We start from the raw sequence: 17,052 nt of genomic DNA, 5'->3' as shown, positions 1-17,052 counted from the left end.
TGAAATGAATCTCTGTTCCCAGAGGCTGTTTTTTTTTAACCAAGAATGCTTTCAGTTTTCAAACAACATTGCATTATAAAACAATGTAGGTGTCAGGTGTGCACCATTACAAATCTACATCTGTGTCTGCTTCATAAAGTTCACTAAAAGTTCAGTTTTAACCTTCACTAAACAATCAGCCCCTTTTACCCAATCAACCCACTCTCCTTCCTTCACTTCTAGCAACCATTAGTCTAAAAGTTTGTGTTTGTTTTCTTTATGTACCATCACTTGTATCACTTGTCATCACGTTGTTCATTGATTTGTTCGAGCAGGCGCCAATAACATCTCCATTCATCCCTGTCAAATGCACAATGGCATCTGCTCACTCCAGGAACACAAAGAGCCTCAAACCATTCATTCAGGGTCTTGATGAAGAAGTCTGACCATCTCGTAGGTGGGCGGCCACATGGTCTTTTGACGTCCCATGGAATCCAGTCAGTAACAGCTCTAGTCCAGTAGTTGTCTCTAAATCGCATTACGTGTCCGGCCCATCTGATTTTTGACGCCTTGGCAAATGAGACAGCGTCCCTGATTCTTGATCGTCAACGGAGGTCAGAACTCCAGATTCCTTCTCTTACTTGAGTGAAACGTGATACTCCAAGCATAGCTCTTTTGATTCTTCTTTGGGATACCCAAATAGCGTTCTCAATCTGTTTTGAGAGCCCAGATCTCTGAGGTGTATGTTAGTGCAGGAAGAACGGTAGAGTCAAAAAGATATGTCCGGAGCTGGAGGTTCTTCGTCCACTTAACCACTTATTTGATGCTCTTGAAGGCATTCCATGACCCTCTTTTTCTCCTGCGCAGCACAGGTATCAGGTCATTTGTCGTGTTGAGTCCTCAACCCAGCTGCTGCATTGGGAGATGTTTGTTCTGTTGAGGGCAAATGGAACATCAGAAACTAGTCCGTTTCTCATGAACATTGTCCTCGTGAGATTCAGCTGTAGTCCAATGTTTCCACACTCACGGTCAAAGTTGGCCAGTATTCGTGCCACTTGACTGATATTTGGTGTTATTAGAACAATGTCATCAGCAAAGCGGAGGTGGTGTAGTTGCTGATTGTCTATCTTCACTCCTATTCTTTCCCATTCCAGTCGTCGCATGATGTTCTCAAGGGTGACACTGAAGAGTTTCAGTGAAATGGTGTCGCCCTGCCGAACCCTTCTCTTTACGTCAATGATCACTTCCTTGTAGAATGGTGAGATCCTGGTGGTGAATCCGTAATACAGCTCACAGAGGATCCTGATGTAATTTATGTGCCGCTTCTGCGTGCGTGACACATCATAAACACTTTCTACCCATTTTCCATCATTACTGCACCATATTTGATGGGGTTAAAATATGGTGTGGATCATAGGAACACCTATAATGGCGATTAGAGGCTGCCCTATGAGCCTCCATCCCTTTCCGCAAGCCTGGCAAGCTACCGAGAGTATCCCGCCCGCACGGCAGAGCTTGGCAAGCTACCCATGGTGTATTTGATATGCCAAAAACAGTAACAACAGTGAGTCTCATTCCCGTGACCCTGGAAGATCCCCCAATATATCAGTGTTAAGAAGGACAAACAAGGAGAGGCTGATAAAATCTCAGGGCTGAACTAGGCTGCCAAAATGAATAAGGAATAAAATGACTGTTTGCACTTTTAATGCATGTATGCTGGCATCCATTGAGGATCTGATGGTGCAAGCGTGGAAGATAACAACAACATTAGATTGTTGGAGATGAGAAGGCATCCAACACATCACAGTGTTTTCAACACTGGAGAAGAATTGTTCTCGGAACATGCGACAGTAGAGGCGTCAGTGGTATAAGTGTCCTTGTCAACACAAATTTGGCCATGAGCATTGATTCATTTAATGCCTTATGTTTAAGCAAATCAGATGCTTATGTTTCAATAGATGTGGCTCATTGCCGGCAGTTAATATCTTTGTCATCTACACACTAACATCCAACTACAACGAAGAAGAAATTGAGAAGTTCTATATGGAGCTGGAGAAGTTCTATAAAGAAGACCACACCTTCTACAAGGTTATCATTGGTTATTTTAATGCCAAGATAGGACCTACAGGATCACCCAAAGAACTCCACATCAGGACCCACGGCCTAGAATGAAACGAACAGGGTGAGAGACTGAGTTCATCATGTTGACCAAGACCATCCATGGTAGTTCGCAGTTCCAGGGAAAAAGGCCTAATCTAAATGCTGGACATGGGAGTCTCCGGGTAGACAGTTCCACAACAAAATTGATCACATCATGTTCAATCAATGGTTTTGCCTGATGTCACTGTTTGTAGGATGACATTACTTTGACTAGGCTGTAAGAGTGGGTTGGGGGGCCAGATCCACAGATCCAGAGAGAGATCCAGAGCCGGGAGAGAAGCAGAGAGAGAGAACGAAATAAACTGATTGAGCAACCAGTTTGGCCTTCTTCCTTCCGTCGCCTGCCCTTGACCATCAGCCACACACAGTGGTTCCTAGGGCACCGAACGCAGGCGGTGAGACAGAGCTGCCCAGAGAGCTCACGAGTGCACACGCCCTTTGGCGTGTTTTAGTTTTTTACAACTGTTGTCCCAAAATTCCAAACAGGATCCACCCTCTTCTTCGTGTGAAATTCTACTTCACGGAGCAGGGAGAAAGGGCTGCAAAGTTTAAGAAGAGAACTCCCAGAACGACCACCAACTGGGAGCTCTTTGGCACTATTGCAACAATATGGGAAGATGCCATTGTTGACAACATGGACAAAGAATATGATCAACTGGTTCAGCACCTCCATGATTGTGTGGGAAATGCAGAGAGAGATAAAGCCACAAAAAGTCACCTGTCTTCAGAATCTCTTGAGCTCATTCACCAACATGGTCTGGCCCAAGCCTCAGGCAGTCACAAGCTAATGTCCAAGCTCGCAAAGCTGTGCAGAGAAGCAATAAAGGAAGACCTCAAAGAGAGAAGAGCAGCAGTGTTGGCTGATATGGCAGAAGCCGGGAAAAGTATTCACAACACCCACCTATCCTTCACCAACTATAAGACCAAGATGACTGCCCTCCAATAGCCTGATGGATCTATCACATCTTCCAGAAGGGCAATGGAAAAGGTTATCCATGACTTCTACTGGGATCTCTTTGACAGCCACGTCCATCTGCCCACATACCAAATTCCACAGGATGGATATGTTGTTCACAGCATTCCGAAATCTGACATGCCATTTCATTGGTAAAAGAAGCGTACAGCACCCGGTCCAGACAAGGTCAGACCCAAACACCTGAAGAATCTGTCACCAGTACTCTCAATACACTGGCTCGGCTCTTCACATGCCACCTGTCTGACTGCAAGGTTCCATCCAATGGAAGACCAGCAGGACCGTCCTCTTGTACAAGAAGGGAGATAGCCACAACATCAGCAACTACTGCCCAATCTGCCTGTTGTCCATCGTCTACAAATTATTCACTTGAGTCATCCTGAATAGGATTGTTAGAACACTAGACAAAGGACAACCATGCGAGCAAGCTGGGTTCCAAAAAAAGATTCAACATGATCAACCATATCCACAGAGTGACCAAGCTCATGGAGGTTTCTTGAGAGTTCAAGATACCGCTCTGTCTAACATTCATTGACTTAGAGAAGGCCTTTGATTCTGTTGAGGCTGAAGCAGCCATCAAAACCCTAGCCAAACAGGGCATTCAAACTCATTCTTTATGTACCATCACTGTATCACTGTATCACTGTCTTGCCGTTGTTCGTCGATTTACTCAAGCGGGTACAAGTAACGTCTCTATTATACTCAGCCCTGAGATTTTAGCAGCCTCTCCTTATTCATCTTTTCCAATGATTGGAGGCTCTTTCAGGGTCAGGGGAATGAGACCTATTGTTACTGTTTTTGGCATATCGAATACGCCACGGGTAGTTTGCCAGGCTCTGCCATGTGGGCGGGATACTTTCGGTAGCTTGCTGGGCTCTCCGAGAGATATGTATATATCTTTTACTGTATTTGGGATATGAATACGTCATGAGGAGCTTGCAAGGCTCTCCCATGTGGGCAATAGACTCTTGGTAGCTTGTCAGGTTCTCCAAGAGGGAAAACAAGGCTTATTAGATATCGCGCTTCTGAGAGCTTGGTCTTAAAGTCTCTCTGTATGTTGGCCATTGGTTGGATTACATGGCGCTGGGGGCAGTTTGTGGGTGTGGCTGCCAAGCTACTGGAAAATGGGGGGTTTGGGTGGAGAAGGCCCAGTCCCAATCCGAGAAGGCTTGGAGATCTCAGCCCCGGGTCCCGCACACCTGGGTTCCTCTGCCAGTCCCTTCATGCGTGAGGCTCGTCCGAACGTGTGGAGAGTGGCCTTGAGCATGGCTGTGGCTGGGTTCTGGAGGTCAACTGTCAAGGCTCTGCTTGGGGCGGGGAGGGAAAGGTAACCCGTCCCCTCCGAGGGGCCCTCAGTGAAGACAGCCAGGCGTGGGGGGCAAGAGACTCTGCATTGCTCTCTTTCAGGAGCTTGGTCTTATAGTCTCTGGATGTTGGCTGTATTGTGTACCATATGGAGTGAAATCATAAATATGCTGTTTGTCTTTCTTCATCTGACTTATTTCACTAACATATTTCCCTCTGTGTTGTCATGACAGGATTCCATCTTTACAGCTGAGTAGTAGTATTCCGTTGTATGTGTGTACAACACAAATAGTTCACAAGTTACTTATGTGATCATTTGTGGGTGGGCATTTAGGTTGCATCCAACTGTTGACTGTTGTAAATAATGCTCAGTGAACACTGAGGTGCAGATAGCTCTTTGAATTGATGTTCTTCAGGCAGATACCCAGAACTCCAATAGCTGAATCATATGAAATTTTTATTTTAATATTTTGCATAATCTCAGCACTGTTCTACATAATAGTTTACCAATGTATGTTCCCAGCAGTTTACCAGCATTCCTTTCTTTCCATGTCCTTGTTAACACTTATTGCTTATATTTGTGGTAATGGCCATTCTCACAGGCCACAGTGAAATCTCAGTGTTGTTTTACATTTCATGTCTCTGATGAGAGATAATGAACTTGGGCCAAAGCAATAGTACAGCAGGTAGGGCATTTTCCTTGCACATGGCTGATCTGGGTTCGATCCCTGGCATCCTATATGGTCCCCCAAGCACCGCCAGGAGTGATTCCTGAGTGCAGAGCCAGGAGTAACCCCTGAGCATCGCTGGGTGTGATCTCCCCACAAAAAAAAAAAAGATACTGAACGTGTGCTTCTTGGCCATCTGTGTCTTCTATGGAAAAGTGTCCATCCTTTTATCTGGTAGTGATCCCCTACCAGATCACTACACCCCAATCCCATTTATTAATAGCATTGTCTTGCTGTTGTTGAGTTTTATGAGTTCATTATATATTTAAGGTTTTAACCCCTTCTTGTTTGTATAGCATACAAACATATTCTCCCAGGGGCTGGAGAGATAGCACAGCGGGTAGGGCGTTTGCCTTGCACGCGGCCGACCCGGGTTCAAATCCCAGCATCCCATATGGTCCCCTGAGCACGGCCAGGGGTAATTCCTGAGTGCAGAGCCAGGAGTAACCACTGTGCATCGCCAGGTGTGACCCAAAAAGCAAAAAAAAAAAAAAAAAAAAAAAAAAAACCATATTCTCCCAGTATGTTTATTGGTTGGCTCTTTGTCTTTGTTTTGATAATAGTTTCTCTCGCTGAGTAGAAGCTTTTCAGTTTGATTTAACCTTATTGGTTTATTTTTGCTTTTGTTTCCCTTACATAAAGACATCAGGACCCCAAATCTATCTGATATTGGGGCTGGAGCATGAGTACAGTGGGTAGGCCTTATTTTCCATGGATATAATCATTTGCTCCTCTATATCACCCATCATTTATTTCCCAGGAGTTCTCAAATTGTTATTGTTATTCTAGCTCAAATCATTGCTAAGCAGGAGACTGGCTTATCCACTTGCTAACTGATCTATTTTCAGCTTTCTCCACTGGACGTTAAATTCCTTCCATTAAAGTTCCATCAGATTAGTTTTGTTTTTCAATAGCACATACTTTAGAAAGAGAAAAACACATGAACATTTAATATAAAACTATATTTACAATTAAGTGTAATGTTGAGTGAGGTAGAAATGGTGGGCCAGGGGCTGGGGGAGGTTCAGGTGAAGGACCATTATAATTAAAGGTAATTTAGACACAATTAGAGTCGATGAATCCTGTTTGAATCCTGACTCAAACCAACAGTTCAACGAAAAATTTAAGTTATTAGGGAGTTTTAATTATGGAATGGGTAGTAGATGATACTGAAGAATGTACTCGTGTATGCAGTCCTCAGTTAGACTATAAGGCCCTCAGAATTCCTCTGAGGGTGGACCCTGTTTTTAAAATAATATGAATTTTTTTAAAAGTATGTTTTTGTGGAAACACAGGGGTCAGGTTCTTGTCTTGAATATGGCAAGCACTGGCCTTGTTCTGTCACTAGCACTCTATATGGTCCCTCAAGCCCACCAGGAGTAAGCCCTGAGCACCTCTGGGTGTGCCCCCCACAAAAAAAAATAATTAACGTTATGGTTACATAAAAAAAATTAAAAGGGCACAGTGCCTGGAGCAATAGTACAGTGGATAGGGTGTTTGCCTTGTATGCTCCTTTCCCAGGGTGGATCCCTGGCACCCTGTATGATTCTAGCACTGCCAGGAGTGATCCCTGGTCACAAAGCCAAGAGAAACCCTTGAGCATTGCCAAGTGTAGCCCCAAAACAAAGTCTAAGAAATACATACTGTTGAAAAACAAGATTAACTGTTAAATTGTTGCAAAGTTGCATTATTATCTTTTCTACTTTTCTGGGTATTTGACATTTTTCATCCTAAACAGTTAAAATGACAGAACAGGTCAATTCATAGTATCACTGTCATCCTGTTGTTCATCGATTTGCTCGGGCGGGCACCAGTAACGTCTCCATTTGTCCTAGCCCTAAGATTTTTTTTTTTTTTTTGCTTTTTGGGTCACACCCAACGATGCTCAGTATTACTCCTGGCTCATGCACTCAGGAATTACTCCTGGCGATGCTCAGGGGACCAATGCTGAAATTCGAACCCGGGTTGTCCATGTGCAAGGCAAACACTCTACCTGCTGTGCTGTTGTTCCAGCCCCATATCCCTGAGATTTTAGCAGCCTCTCTTTACTCGTCTTTTCCAACAGTGCCACATTGGAGGCTCTTTCAGGGTCAGGGGAATGAGACCCATCATTGTTACTGTTTTTGGCATATCGAATACACCACGGGGAGCTTGCCAGGCTCTGCCATGTGGGCAGAATACTCTTAGTGCTTGCCAGATTCTCTGAGAGGGAGAACTAGATTATAAGAGGTTGCTGCACACTTCCGAGAGCTTTGTTTTATAGTCTCTGGATTTTGGCCGTTGATGGGATTACATGGCATTAGGGGCAGTTTGTGGGTGTGACTGCCAAGCTACTGGAAAATGGGGGATCTGGATGGAGGAGGCCCAGTCCTGATCTGAACAGGCTTGAAGATCTCAGCCCCGGATTCCGCACACCTGGGTTTTCTGGCTCTGCACTCAGGAATTACTCCTTGCAGTGGAGTAAGAAAGCTTGCAACTATCTCATGGTGATTCAATAAAATATTTTTTTTTAAAAAAAAGGAAACTTTGACAGCTTTGGACCACGTTGATCAGAGGGGATGTGTCTTGTGAATTTCGTAGGCAAAGTGTGATCAATCCAGGGTCAATAACCAAAAACCATGCCTTTTAATATCTTTAACACTAGGGACCACTACATATCCCCATCTTGAATAAATGAAACTTTTTAAAGCCTAAAAAAAAAAGGAATCTCGAGCTTTACAAACTCTGGACAGGCTGTCCCTGGTCCCCTTTCTTCCCAGTAACACACATTTAAACTCACCTCTTTCTTTTTGGACATTCCTTTCCCTACCAATATTCAGAAAGGGTACTTGGGGCAGGAAAAACAGGTTCTTGCTATACATATTACCCTTTACATAGTCTGTCTACTGTCAAACCTCAACTTTTGAAATGCAGAGGACACATTACTTTGATTTCTAGATTTTTTTCTCACTCATTTCTTCCTGGAGGCACTGAAAGAAGAATAACTAAATCCTGTGCATGGGTGACTATGCAAGAAACGCTCAAATATCTTCACTTGATGAAAAAGGAGGTGGTCACTGCCCAAGAGAAAAATTGAGTCTGCTGGAGAGTTAGAAAGGTGACTCGGGGCCAGCAAGAGTTTGAGGGGTTGCAGTCAGGTCTTACATGCAGGAGGCCTGGGTTTGGGTCTTGGCACCCCACAGTCCCCCAAGCACTAAACCAGGTGTAGTAGCTCCCAAGTATTATGAGGTGTGACCCCAAAATCCAAACTAAGTAAGTAAATAAAATGAAGGTTGTGCAGATAACCAGCTCCGTGAGGCTCTGAGAAGCAAGTACAACTCCTTGCTTACTTGGGGCTGGAGAGATAGTACAGTGAGTAGGGCACTTGCCTTGCATGCGGCCAATCTGGGTTCGATGCTCAGCATTTCATATGACCCTCTACGGTCACACACTGCCAGGAGTTATTCCTGAGTGAAGAGCCAGGAATAGCCCCTGAGCACTGCCAGGTAGGGCAAAAAAACACACAATAAAATAACCAAAACAACAACAACAAATCCTTGCTTACTGAGATACACTGAGTGAAAGCATTAAAAATGCAAAAACAGGACTGGAGAGAACGTACAAAGGTTAAGGTGCTTGCCTGGCATGCAGCAGCTATAATCCTGGTTGAAACCTAGGTTTGAATTCTAGCACTGCATATGGTCACCCAACCCTGAGCACAAGGCCAGCTGTAGCCCAGAACAAAAATAAGAAATGCAGAAAACAGTTGTCAGTGTGGTTAGCCCAAGGCAACATAGACAACGAGAATGGACATCAAGGCGAATCAAACGATTTTCATAGTCAATCAGAGCGGACTGATGTTAAGAATTTGACTCTCAGAATCAAATCCCATAAGTTGTTCACATTTCCAACTCACAGGTCAATTAAAAAGGGAAAAATAGGAATAATGAAAAAAAAATCCTACCATCCTGGGAAGGCTTGTTTACAGAACCGAAGGGTTATCTGGTGACAGGCCTTGACCCCAACAATGCGTCCTGGCAGCAGAGCTGGGCTTATCTCAGGCCCACGCCGTTTCTCTGTCACCCGCTTGATGTGCTCACATGACTCCACGAGCAGGAAATTACAAAGGATATATGTTCTTTCTGTTAAGAGCAGGGACACTTAGCAGCACTGAGCCACTTCCTCAGTCCCAGGTGTACCTATTGCTGCCAGCAAAGATGCGCCAGAAGTCAAGCGCTTGCGTGGTCAAACTGACTGTGTTACTAGTCCCTGAGCAAACCCCAGCCCAGGGTTAGGTCAGTGGAACCCTTCGCTGCATTGTCAGCTCTCTGCTTTGGGGGACCTCTTTTCCCTTAGCCACTATGAAAATCCAGCCTGGCCCCTAAGCCCTTGCAAGCACTGATGTTTTATCGAATGGAGGCCCTAAGAGGAAAGAAACCACACTCATTTGGTCAGAAAAAAATATTTTTAAGTCTTAAAAGATTGTGAAGACAAGCTTTGAGACTCATCCTAAAGACAGTACAAGTCTTTCCCCGGTCACTATCAAGTTAATTATTAGGAAAAGAAAAGTAGATGAAAGAAAAGGGAAGAGTTATAGAAGTCTCAAAAGCATTAGCTCAAGATAAGATGAGGAGAAAACGTTCAGTTTCATACAGGTACTCAATTAGCATTTAAACTTTAGTGTTAAGTCACTGATGCAGACTTTAATTCAACGTGACATTTAAGAACAAACCCGAACCGTTCCCAACCCATCTTCTTATCCTTCATGTCACCTTCAGAAACCATGATTGCTGGTTCTTCAGTCACCAGACTCTGCAGAATTTGATGAGTTGGCACACTCTGAGCCTGTAATTACTCAGCTTCTGGCTACAGCGTGGCACTTTCTCTCGGTTATAACAGAAACCCTAATAACTGTTGTAAATGAATAGCTCATCCTTTGAAGCACCTCCCCTTAGTGTGAGAATTAGGAAAATTACTAATACAAAACCACTATAAAGTTTTGGGGAAAAAATTTACATAAGTAGACTTTACCTATTTCATGTAAACTCCAAAATATATTAGCATTGAATTTCTCTAAAAGTTGTATTAATGACAGGTAGCACTGTCACGCTGTAGCGCTCTCATCCTGTTATTCATCAATTTGCTCAAGCGGGCACCAATAACATCTCCATTGTGAGACTTGTTGTTACTGTTTTTGGCATATTGAATATGCCACTGGTAGCTTGCCAGGCTCTGCCGTGTGGGTGGGATACTCTTGATAGCTTGCCGGGCTCTCCGAGAGGGACGGAGGAATCGAACCAGGTTGGCCGGCTATGCTATCACTCCAGTCCAATGGCAGGTAAGGCATGATTATTACTGTAATGAGATCCAAATATAAATTAAAATTTAATGCAATATACTTTAGATTCCAGAAAACTTATTTGTGTAAATGAGAAACATATTATTTTTTGCATTAAATGGTTTTGTTTTCTTTATTTACACAGTTTAAAATCATATACTAATCACAAATGGGCCCTTACTGATATATTTTCTAATCATTCTATTTGTCATTTCTTAAAGTATTGTTGGAATTAACTGAAGTAATGTGTTGTGTGTCTAAAAGAGCAGGTTGGGAATAGGAGGGAAAATGGGGACACTGGTAGAGGGAGGGACACACTGGGAGTGTTGGAACACTAAATATCTAAAATGACTATAGTAAACAACTTAGTAAATCACAGTGTTTTTAATAAAACTAAAATTTTAAAAATTAAAATAAAGTGAGGCAAAACACTATAAAAGATTTCCTACTACCTAACTTGGTTTGAACATTTTTTGTTTTCAAAAGCACAACTTAAATGGTAGGAATTTCTTTAGGATATTTCAAGACCAAAGCCCATAGTAAGATAACGTTATACTTTTGCTTCAAGAGAGAATCCCCGTTCACACCTGACCTTCCTGCTCCTTTTCATGCTCTTACGGACCCCAAGATCCTGCCCAATGAGCAGCAGCCATATCTGGCGGTATTCCAAGCCGCCCTGAGTCTGCGGAGCACTGGAGGAAACGTCATGGAATCAGTTCCTAGAAGTCACAAACAAGATTTGACGTAAAGGATGTCCCCGCTAGAGTTAGAGTTCCCTTCTTGATAAGATACTGGAGTCCCATTACAGGGAGCTCTGAGTGAGGACAATGGGAGAATAATGGATGCTGAGGTTTGGGGCCTGAGTGTTATTTGTGAAATAGCCTGTTGACAGGGAGAGGCAACCCTCTCTGGGGTCACGGCCGGAGCAGGGGACAGCTTATCCTACTGCGCCTTTTCCTCTGATAAAGCACAAGAAGTTTTCTCCAGAAGAACCGAGAGGTTTTCTGGAATAAGAAGACAAAGGGAAACGGGGACCAGTCTGGCTCTCGTGGCTGGCCAGAAGGATGCCTCAGTTTCTGCCTCTCACCTGCCTCATCATCATGGTCATACCTTTGTCCCCAATGGGTGAGTCTGGTGCCAAGGACTTGGCACAATGCATTTCTTCTTGAAGGGGTCTGCTATTACATACAGATTGTTAAGCTACATTCCAGTATCTTAAATACTGTTTCTGGACTAGTGTAAGAAAAATGACCTACAAAGATATATTTTTAAAGAATTTCTGCCTCGTGTCCTACTTAGCCTCTTGCCCGGGCAACCAAAATTTCCATGGGTCTGACATTTCTACCAGCTAAAATCTGTTAAGAGTATGTGCGAATGGAATTCTAACCTTTTTGTATTCCAGGCACTTTTATAGTTCCAACTTTAAAGGCGAAAACAATAATAATACATTTTAGAGTTGAGGACTGACAGAGTTGAATTGTGTTTGTTTTAAAATGAATACAAGGAACTGAAATTTCCATCCCCAATGTCAGGCAGGTCTGACTGCACCCAATTTCTTGTCTGAAAATATGACTTTTTGCACAGACTGAATAAAAATTAAACTGTCTCCCTCTTCAGCTTGGCAGAAAAACTGGCCAACAAGGCAAAGGAAAGTTTCCAATTTAGTTCCTAAAATTTTTTTTTCTTTTTCAGTTGAACTTAAGTCCTCAGTGGAAGAAAGGGTGAGAAGTGGAGATGGAGAGAAATATTCTTCTTAGCATTCTGAATTGCTCAGTATCTCATTGATCCAGTACTGCTTCTTTGGGACCTCAGGCCCTACTCTAGCATCTTTACTTAATTATTTTTATAAATAACTGTTTTTATTGGGGTAACACTGACTTTACAAGATTGTAAATTTTTATATACTTTAGTATATTTATATTGCACAGTATTACAATGACAGGCCATTCCAAAGTACCTGAATCCTTCTGTCCCATCCGCAGGAGGCTCGCAGCCCGGTCTTGGAAACCCCACTCTGAATCTAAGCCTCTGTACTGTCACTGTCCACCCCCTGGAGTTGGTTCTTCACATACCGTTTAGGCGTGAGATCATCCAGTGTTTATCTCTCCCTTGTTAACTTCATTTAGTGTAACCTCTACAGATCCATCCATGTTTGTAGCAAGGGCAGGATTTCAACTTTTTTTCATGAATAAGCTGTGTTCAATTATGTCTGTATCCCCCTTTGTCTATTCATCTGGCATTGGACACAGGCTGTTTCCAGGTCGTGCTTATAAAGCTCTAGCACCCATCATCGATACACATTTAAAATAGACTTTAGACCTTTTGAGACATGAAAACTAAGTGAAATGAAATGTCCTGGATAGGATCTTTGAACAGAGAATCACAGAGGTAAAAGCTAAGGGACTCTGAATAAACTATGAGTGTAGGTTAGTAATGTGCTTATTACTAAAATTATTCATTTTTTTAAAAATAGCCTTTTAAAAATAGGCTTTAGTTTAAACAGCTTGTATCTACAGCAAGTTACTAATCAAGAGCTGCTTAAACAAATGTCACCCTCCCCTCAAATTTCCATTTCCCTTTTTTTCCCTCCCTACTGTCTCTACCCTCCCATTCACCTCTCCCTTTCAAAGTAGAAGGGAGGGAGGATGGGAGGGAGGGAAGGAGGGAGGGAGAGAAGGGAGGGAGGGAGAGAAGGAAGGAGAGGAGAGAAGGGGAGGGGAGGGAGGGAGAGATGCCCAGATCCAGTGTGGCTCAGAGATCAGTTGTACCCTGCAAAGGCAGATGGCTGTGCAGGGACACGGGCAGAGGTACTTCTCTGAGCGGGGCAGAGGTACCTGCCAGGGGACCCAGGAGGGGATGAGCACAGTCAGGAGTCCTCATAAAAGCTTAAGAGTTCTCTGGCTGGGACAGAAGCTCAGAATTGAGCTGGACAAGGATTCCCTGGTCCTTGTGAGCTCTCCCATTTGAGTGTCACGGAGAAAAGAAAACTAACCTTTCTCAGCTTTTCTGTCACCGTCACCGTATAAGCCGTGTCAAATGCCAGGTCCAAGGTGACAGTGGAAAAGAGGGATTGACTCCTTTGACTAGAATAGTAAAGGGGTGAATTACTGCCTTGGGGGTGGGGTGGAGTAAAGTGATAGAAATTTTCTCCTGTTCATGCAGAGCAGGAAGTCAGTGTTGACAGATAACCCAAAAAATCTGTGCTAGATTTAAGAGAAGACTTGCTAAATCATAAAACTGTTGTTGAGGGAGGTTTAAAAATTTCTGTAAAAGCCATTAAAGGTTGACGACTTAACCATTTCACTTATAAAATCAGAGCCAAAAGGATAAATCAAATATTTCTACAAATTTATAATCACCTGTAAACTCGCCTTGGAAATCTTGCTTCCTGCAAGAGCTGGAGCTGAGAGAGCAGATGAAGGGCTTTTTCCATCCTGAGGAGCAGAGTCTATATGAGGCCATTTCTGCCCTTGGAGGGACTTCAAACTGGTCGAAGGCTCAGTTATGAAATCTCAAGGACATTTTAAAGGGGAAAGTTGCTCCTGCCACGTGCAACTCTTCAAATACTGGTTTCCAGAAATAATGCAATTGCCTACCTAATCCCTGAGCTGACATATTCTCATTGGTGCCATGAGCAGAAGGATATGCCCACCCCTGTGAGCTGATTGAAGTTTAAACCTGAGTCTGGAATGTAGGATGGAAAAAGATAAGATGTTCTATAGATATAAGAATGTAGACTTTTTTATCTTTGCCCATCCACATTTCATTTTTGTGCAGTAGCACTGTAGCATTGTCTTCCGCTGTTCATCGATTTGCTCGAGCGGGCACCAGTAACGTCTCCATTGGGAGACTTGTTTTGTGCAGTATTTATTAAAATTGAACTTCCTTTCCTTCAGAGCTACAAGTCAATAAGTCAGCCCCAAATATATTAAAAAGGAAAATACTCTCAAAAAAAGAAAATAGAACTGCTATATAATCCAGCAACTCTGCTTTGCAGAATATATTCAAACCACACAAAAATATAAACTCAAAAAGAAAAAAAAAGGAAAATACTCTCTGTCCAGTGCTTCTTTCTATATGGTCTTGGTTTTATAGACTCTATATAAGGACATTTTGCTTATGTAATCTAGTGTTTCACTTAAGTTGAGAGAAGAAATTAAATGTTGGGAACATTTTTTCTTGAGTCACTGTGAGATACAGTTACAGAGTTGTCCATGATTGAGTTTCAGTCATACAGTGTCCAACACCTGTGTACATTAGCCAGTGTACATTTCCCACCATCAATGACCCCAGTTTCCCTCCTGCCAACACCATCACCCACCTGCCAGCTCCTTTCTCTACCAGGCACTTTTCTTATTTCTCTCTCTCTCTCAAAATGGTGGGAACATTGGTATCTTTAATCATGAAGTGTTTTTGATGAGATGTTTAGCCACATAATTAATACACTAAAAAAGAAAGTTAAAGAAACTTTGCCCCTGTTTGAGATAGCAGTGCCATGGCTAGTCATGAATACACAAAGATCATTATGTTTTCAATAAGCTGATGCAATATGTACCACAGTTTACTTTAGAAATAACTTAGATAACCTCTTGTACAATCTATTTTAAAGCTGTTGTCCAAGGCCTCTTTCTTTTCAGTGGAATGAGCTTTCCACATTCATTATCACGTCAAACTTTCCACTAATAAAATTCCACCTGATTTTGCTTACAAATGACCGCACAAATGGTTTTTGAAAGTTTCCGGACATTATAGGATAGCTGAACTGAAATGTATTTCCCCATAACAAGTTCTTGCATTTGAAATGTAATTCTTAATTCCTCTTTCCCAAATCTCTTCCAGAATTTTGAAAACTGATATTCTTTGGTCTTTTTCCCCCCTTGAAACTACAGCTCTCAGCTTCTTGCCCATTGAATAATTCTGAGAGTCCCTTCTAAGTCCAGTCAATGTCCAATAGACCCAATTTGTCTACTACTTTTATCACCTTTAGTTACTCTTTTATTACTCTTATAAAATATAGCCTGCAGGGGCAGAGAGATAATACAGTGGGTGGAGCACTTGTCTTGCATTTGGCTGACCTGGAGTTCAATTCTTGGCACCACAAATGATCTCCCAAGCTTGCCAAGCTTGATTTCTGTTTGCAGAGCCAGGAGTAAGCCTGGAGCACCATCAAGTGTGGCTCCAAAACAAACAAAATCCCAAAACAAAACAAACAAAAACCCCAAACAAAACAAACAAAAACCCATAGCTGCAGAGTCTACCCCGCCCACAAAGTACTTAGTCTAACCAGCACAGGGCTCTGACCAGAACCTTCTGAGCTCCTTACTGCCATGTGTTCATTTTCTCAAATGATTACTATAGCTGGGTCCCTTGCGGCGGGGAGGACTCTCACCCGACCACTCTGGGGCACCCCTGGCGCGGAGTCTGGTGGCATGGTTATGGGGGCCTCATTTTATGCTCCCTCTGGGAGAAGCAGCCATGAGTTCTGGAGGGTGGCTGATGAGATTATCTGGCACTGGCAGGAGGTGGTTTATGGGTGTGACTCCTGGGTCACTGGAGATTGGGGGAAGCAGGCAGAGGATATCTGCTCCAGGTCCAGTTGAGCCCAGAGTCCAAGATCACAAAGTTCCACATTACCTGGGTTTCGTGGGACTTCGCTCATGTGTGAGGCTCTGCCCGAGTGTGTGGAAAGTGGCCTGGAGCGTGGCAGCGGTTGGGTAGTGGAGGTCGGCTGCCGGGGCTGGGTCCCAACTGCCGCCACACTTCAGGCCACTTTCCACACGCTCGGGCCAAACCTCACGCATGAGTGAACATATTCCTGGACCATCACTGTCACTGTCACTGTCATCCCGTTGCTCATCAATTTGTTCGAGCAGGCACCACTAACATCTCTCATTGTGAGACTTATTGTTACTGTTTTTGGCATATCCAATACGCACGGGTAGCTTGCCAGGTTCTGCCGTGCGGGCTCCATACTCTCAGTAGCTTGCCAGGCTCTCCGAGAGGGGCGGAGGAATCGAACACAGGTTGGCCGCGTGAAAGGCGAACACCCAACCGCTGTGCTATCACTCCAGCCCTCCTGGACCATAAAAGGATATATATATATAGATATGTGTGTGTGTGTGTGTGCGTGCATGTGTGTGTGTATTTCAAAGAGCCTGGCAAGCTACCGAGAGTATCCTGCTCACATGGAAGAGCCTGCCAAGCTCCCCGTGATGTATTCGATATGCCAAATACAGTAATAATAACAGTCTCATTCCCCTGACCCTGAAAAGTGCCTCCAATTATTGGGAAAAATGAGTAAGGAGAGGCGCTAAAATCTCAGGGCTGGAATGAATGGATACGTTACTGGCGCCCACTCGAGTAAATCGATGAACAATGGGATGACAGTGATACAGTGACAATGATTACTATAGCTAACAGGTTGAGTGTAATGCCAACACTAAACCTTAACTAGATTTGGAATAATTTTCTAGAACACATTTATGGCATATATTTGTCAACCCAAATTATATTAAGCAGCTCTTTGGAGGGATTTAGATAACTTCTTTATTTTTTAATACATTTTTTTCCATATTGGACACATACAGTGG

General features: G+C 43.3%; 1 protein-coding gene across 1 annotated transcript in view; it reads left to right on the top strand.

Moving 5' to 3' along the window:
- Positions 1-11,526: 11,526 nt before the first annotated feature.
- OIT3 (oncoprotein induced transcript 3) overlaps positions 11,527-17,052 on the top strand; it is a 33,850-nt gene continuing 28,324 nt past the window's right edge. Inside the window, exon 1 of the mRNA XM_004615471.1 lies at positions 11,527-11,587. Within this exon, the coding sequence (XP_004615528.1) occupies positions 11,527-11,587 (61 nt within the window). The remainder of the gene's footprint in view (positions 11,588-17,052) is intronic.

Source organism: Sorex araneus, chromosome 3, assembly GCF_027595985.1.
Source record: "Sorex araneus isolate mSorAra2 chromosome 3, mSorAra2.pri, whole genome shotgun sequence".
Lineage (NCBI taxonomy): Eukaryota > Metazoa > Chordata > Mammalia > Eulipotyphla > Soricidae > Sorex > Sorex araneus.
Note: the sequence above shows the minus strand (reverse complement) of the source record. Positions and strands in the feature narration are given on the sequence as shown.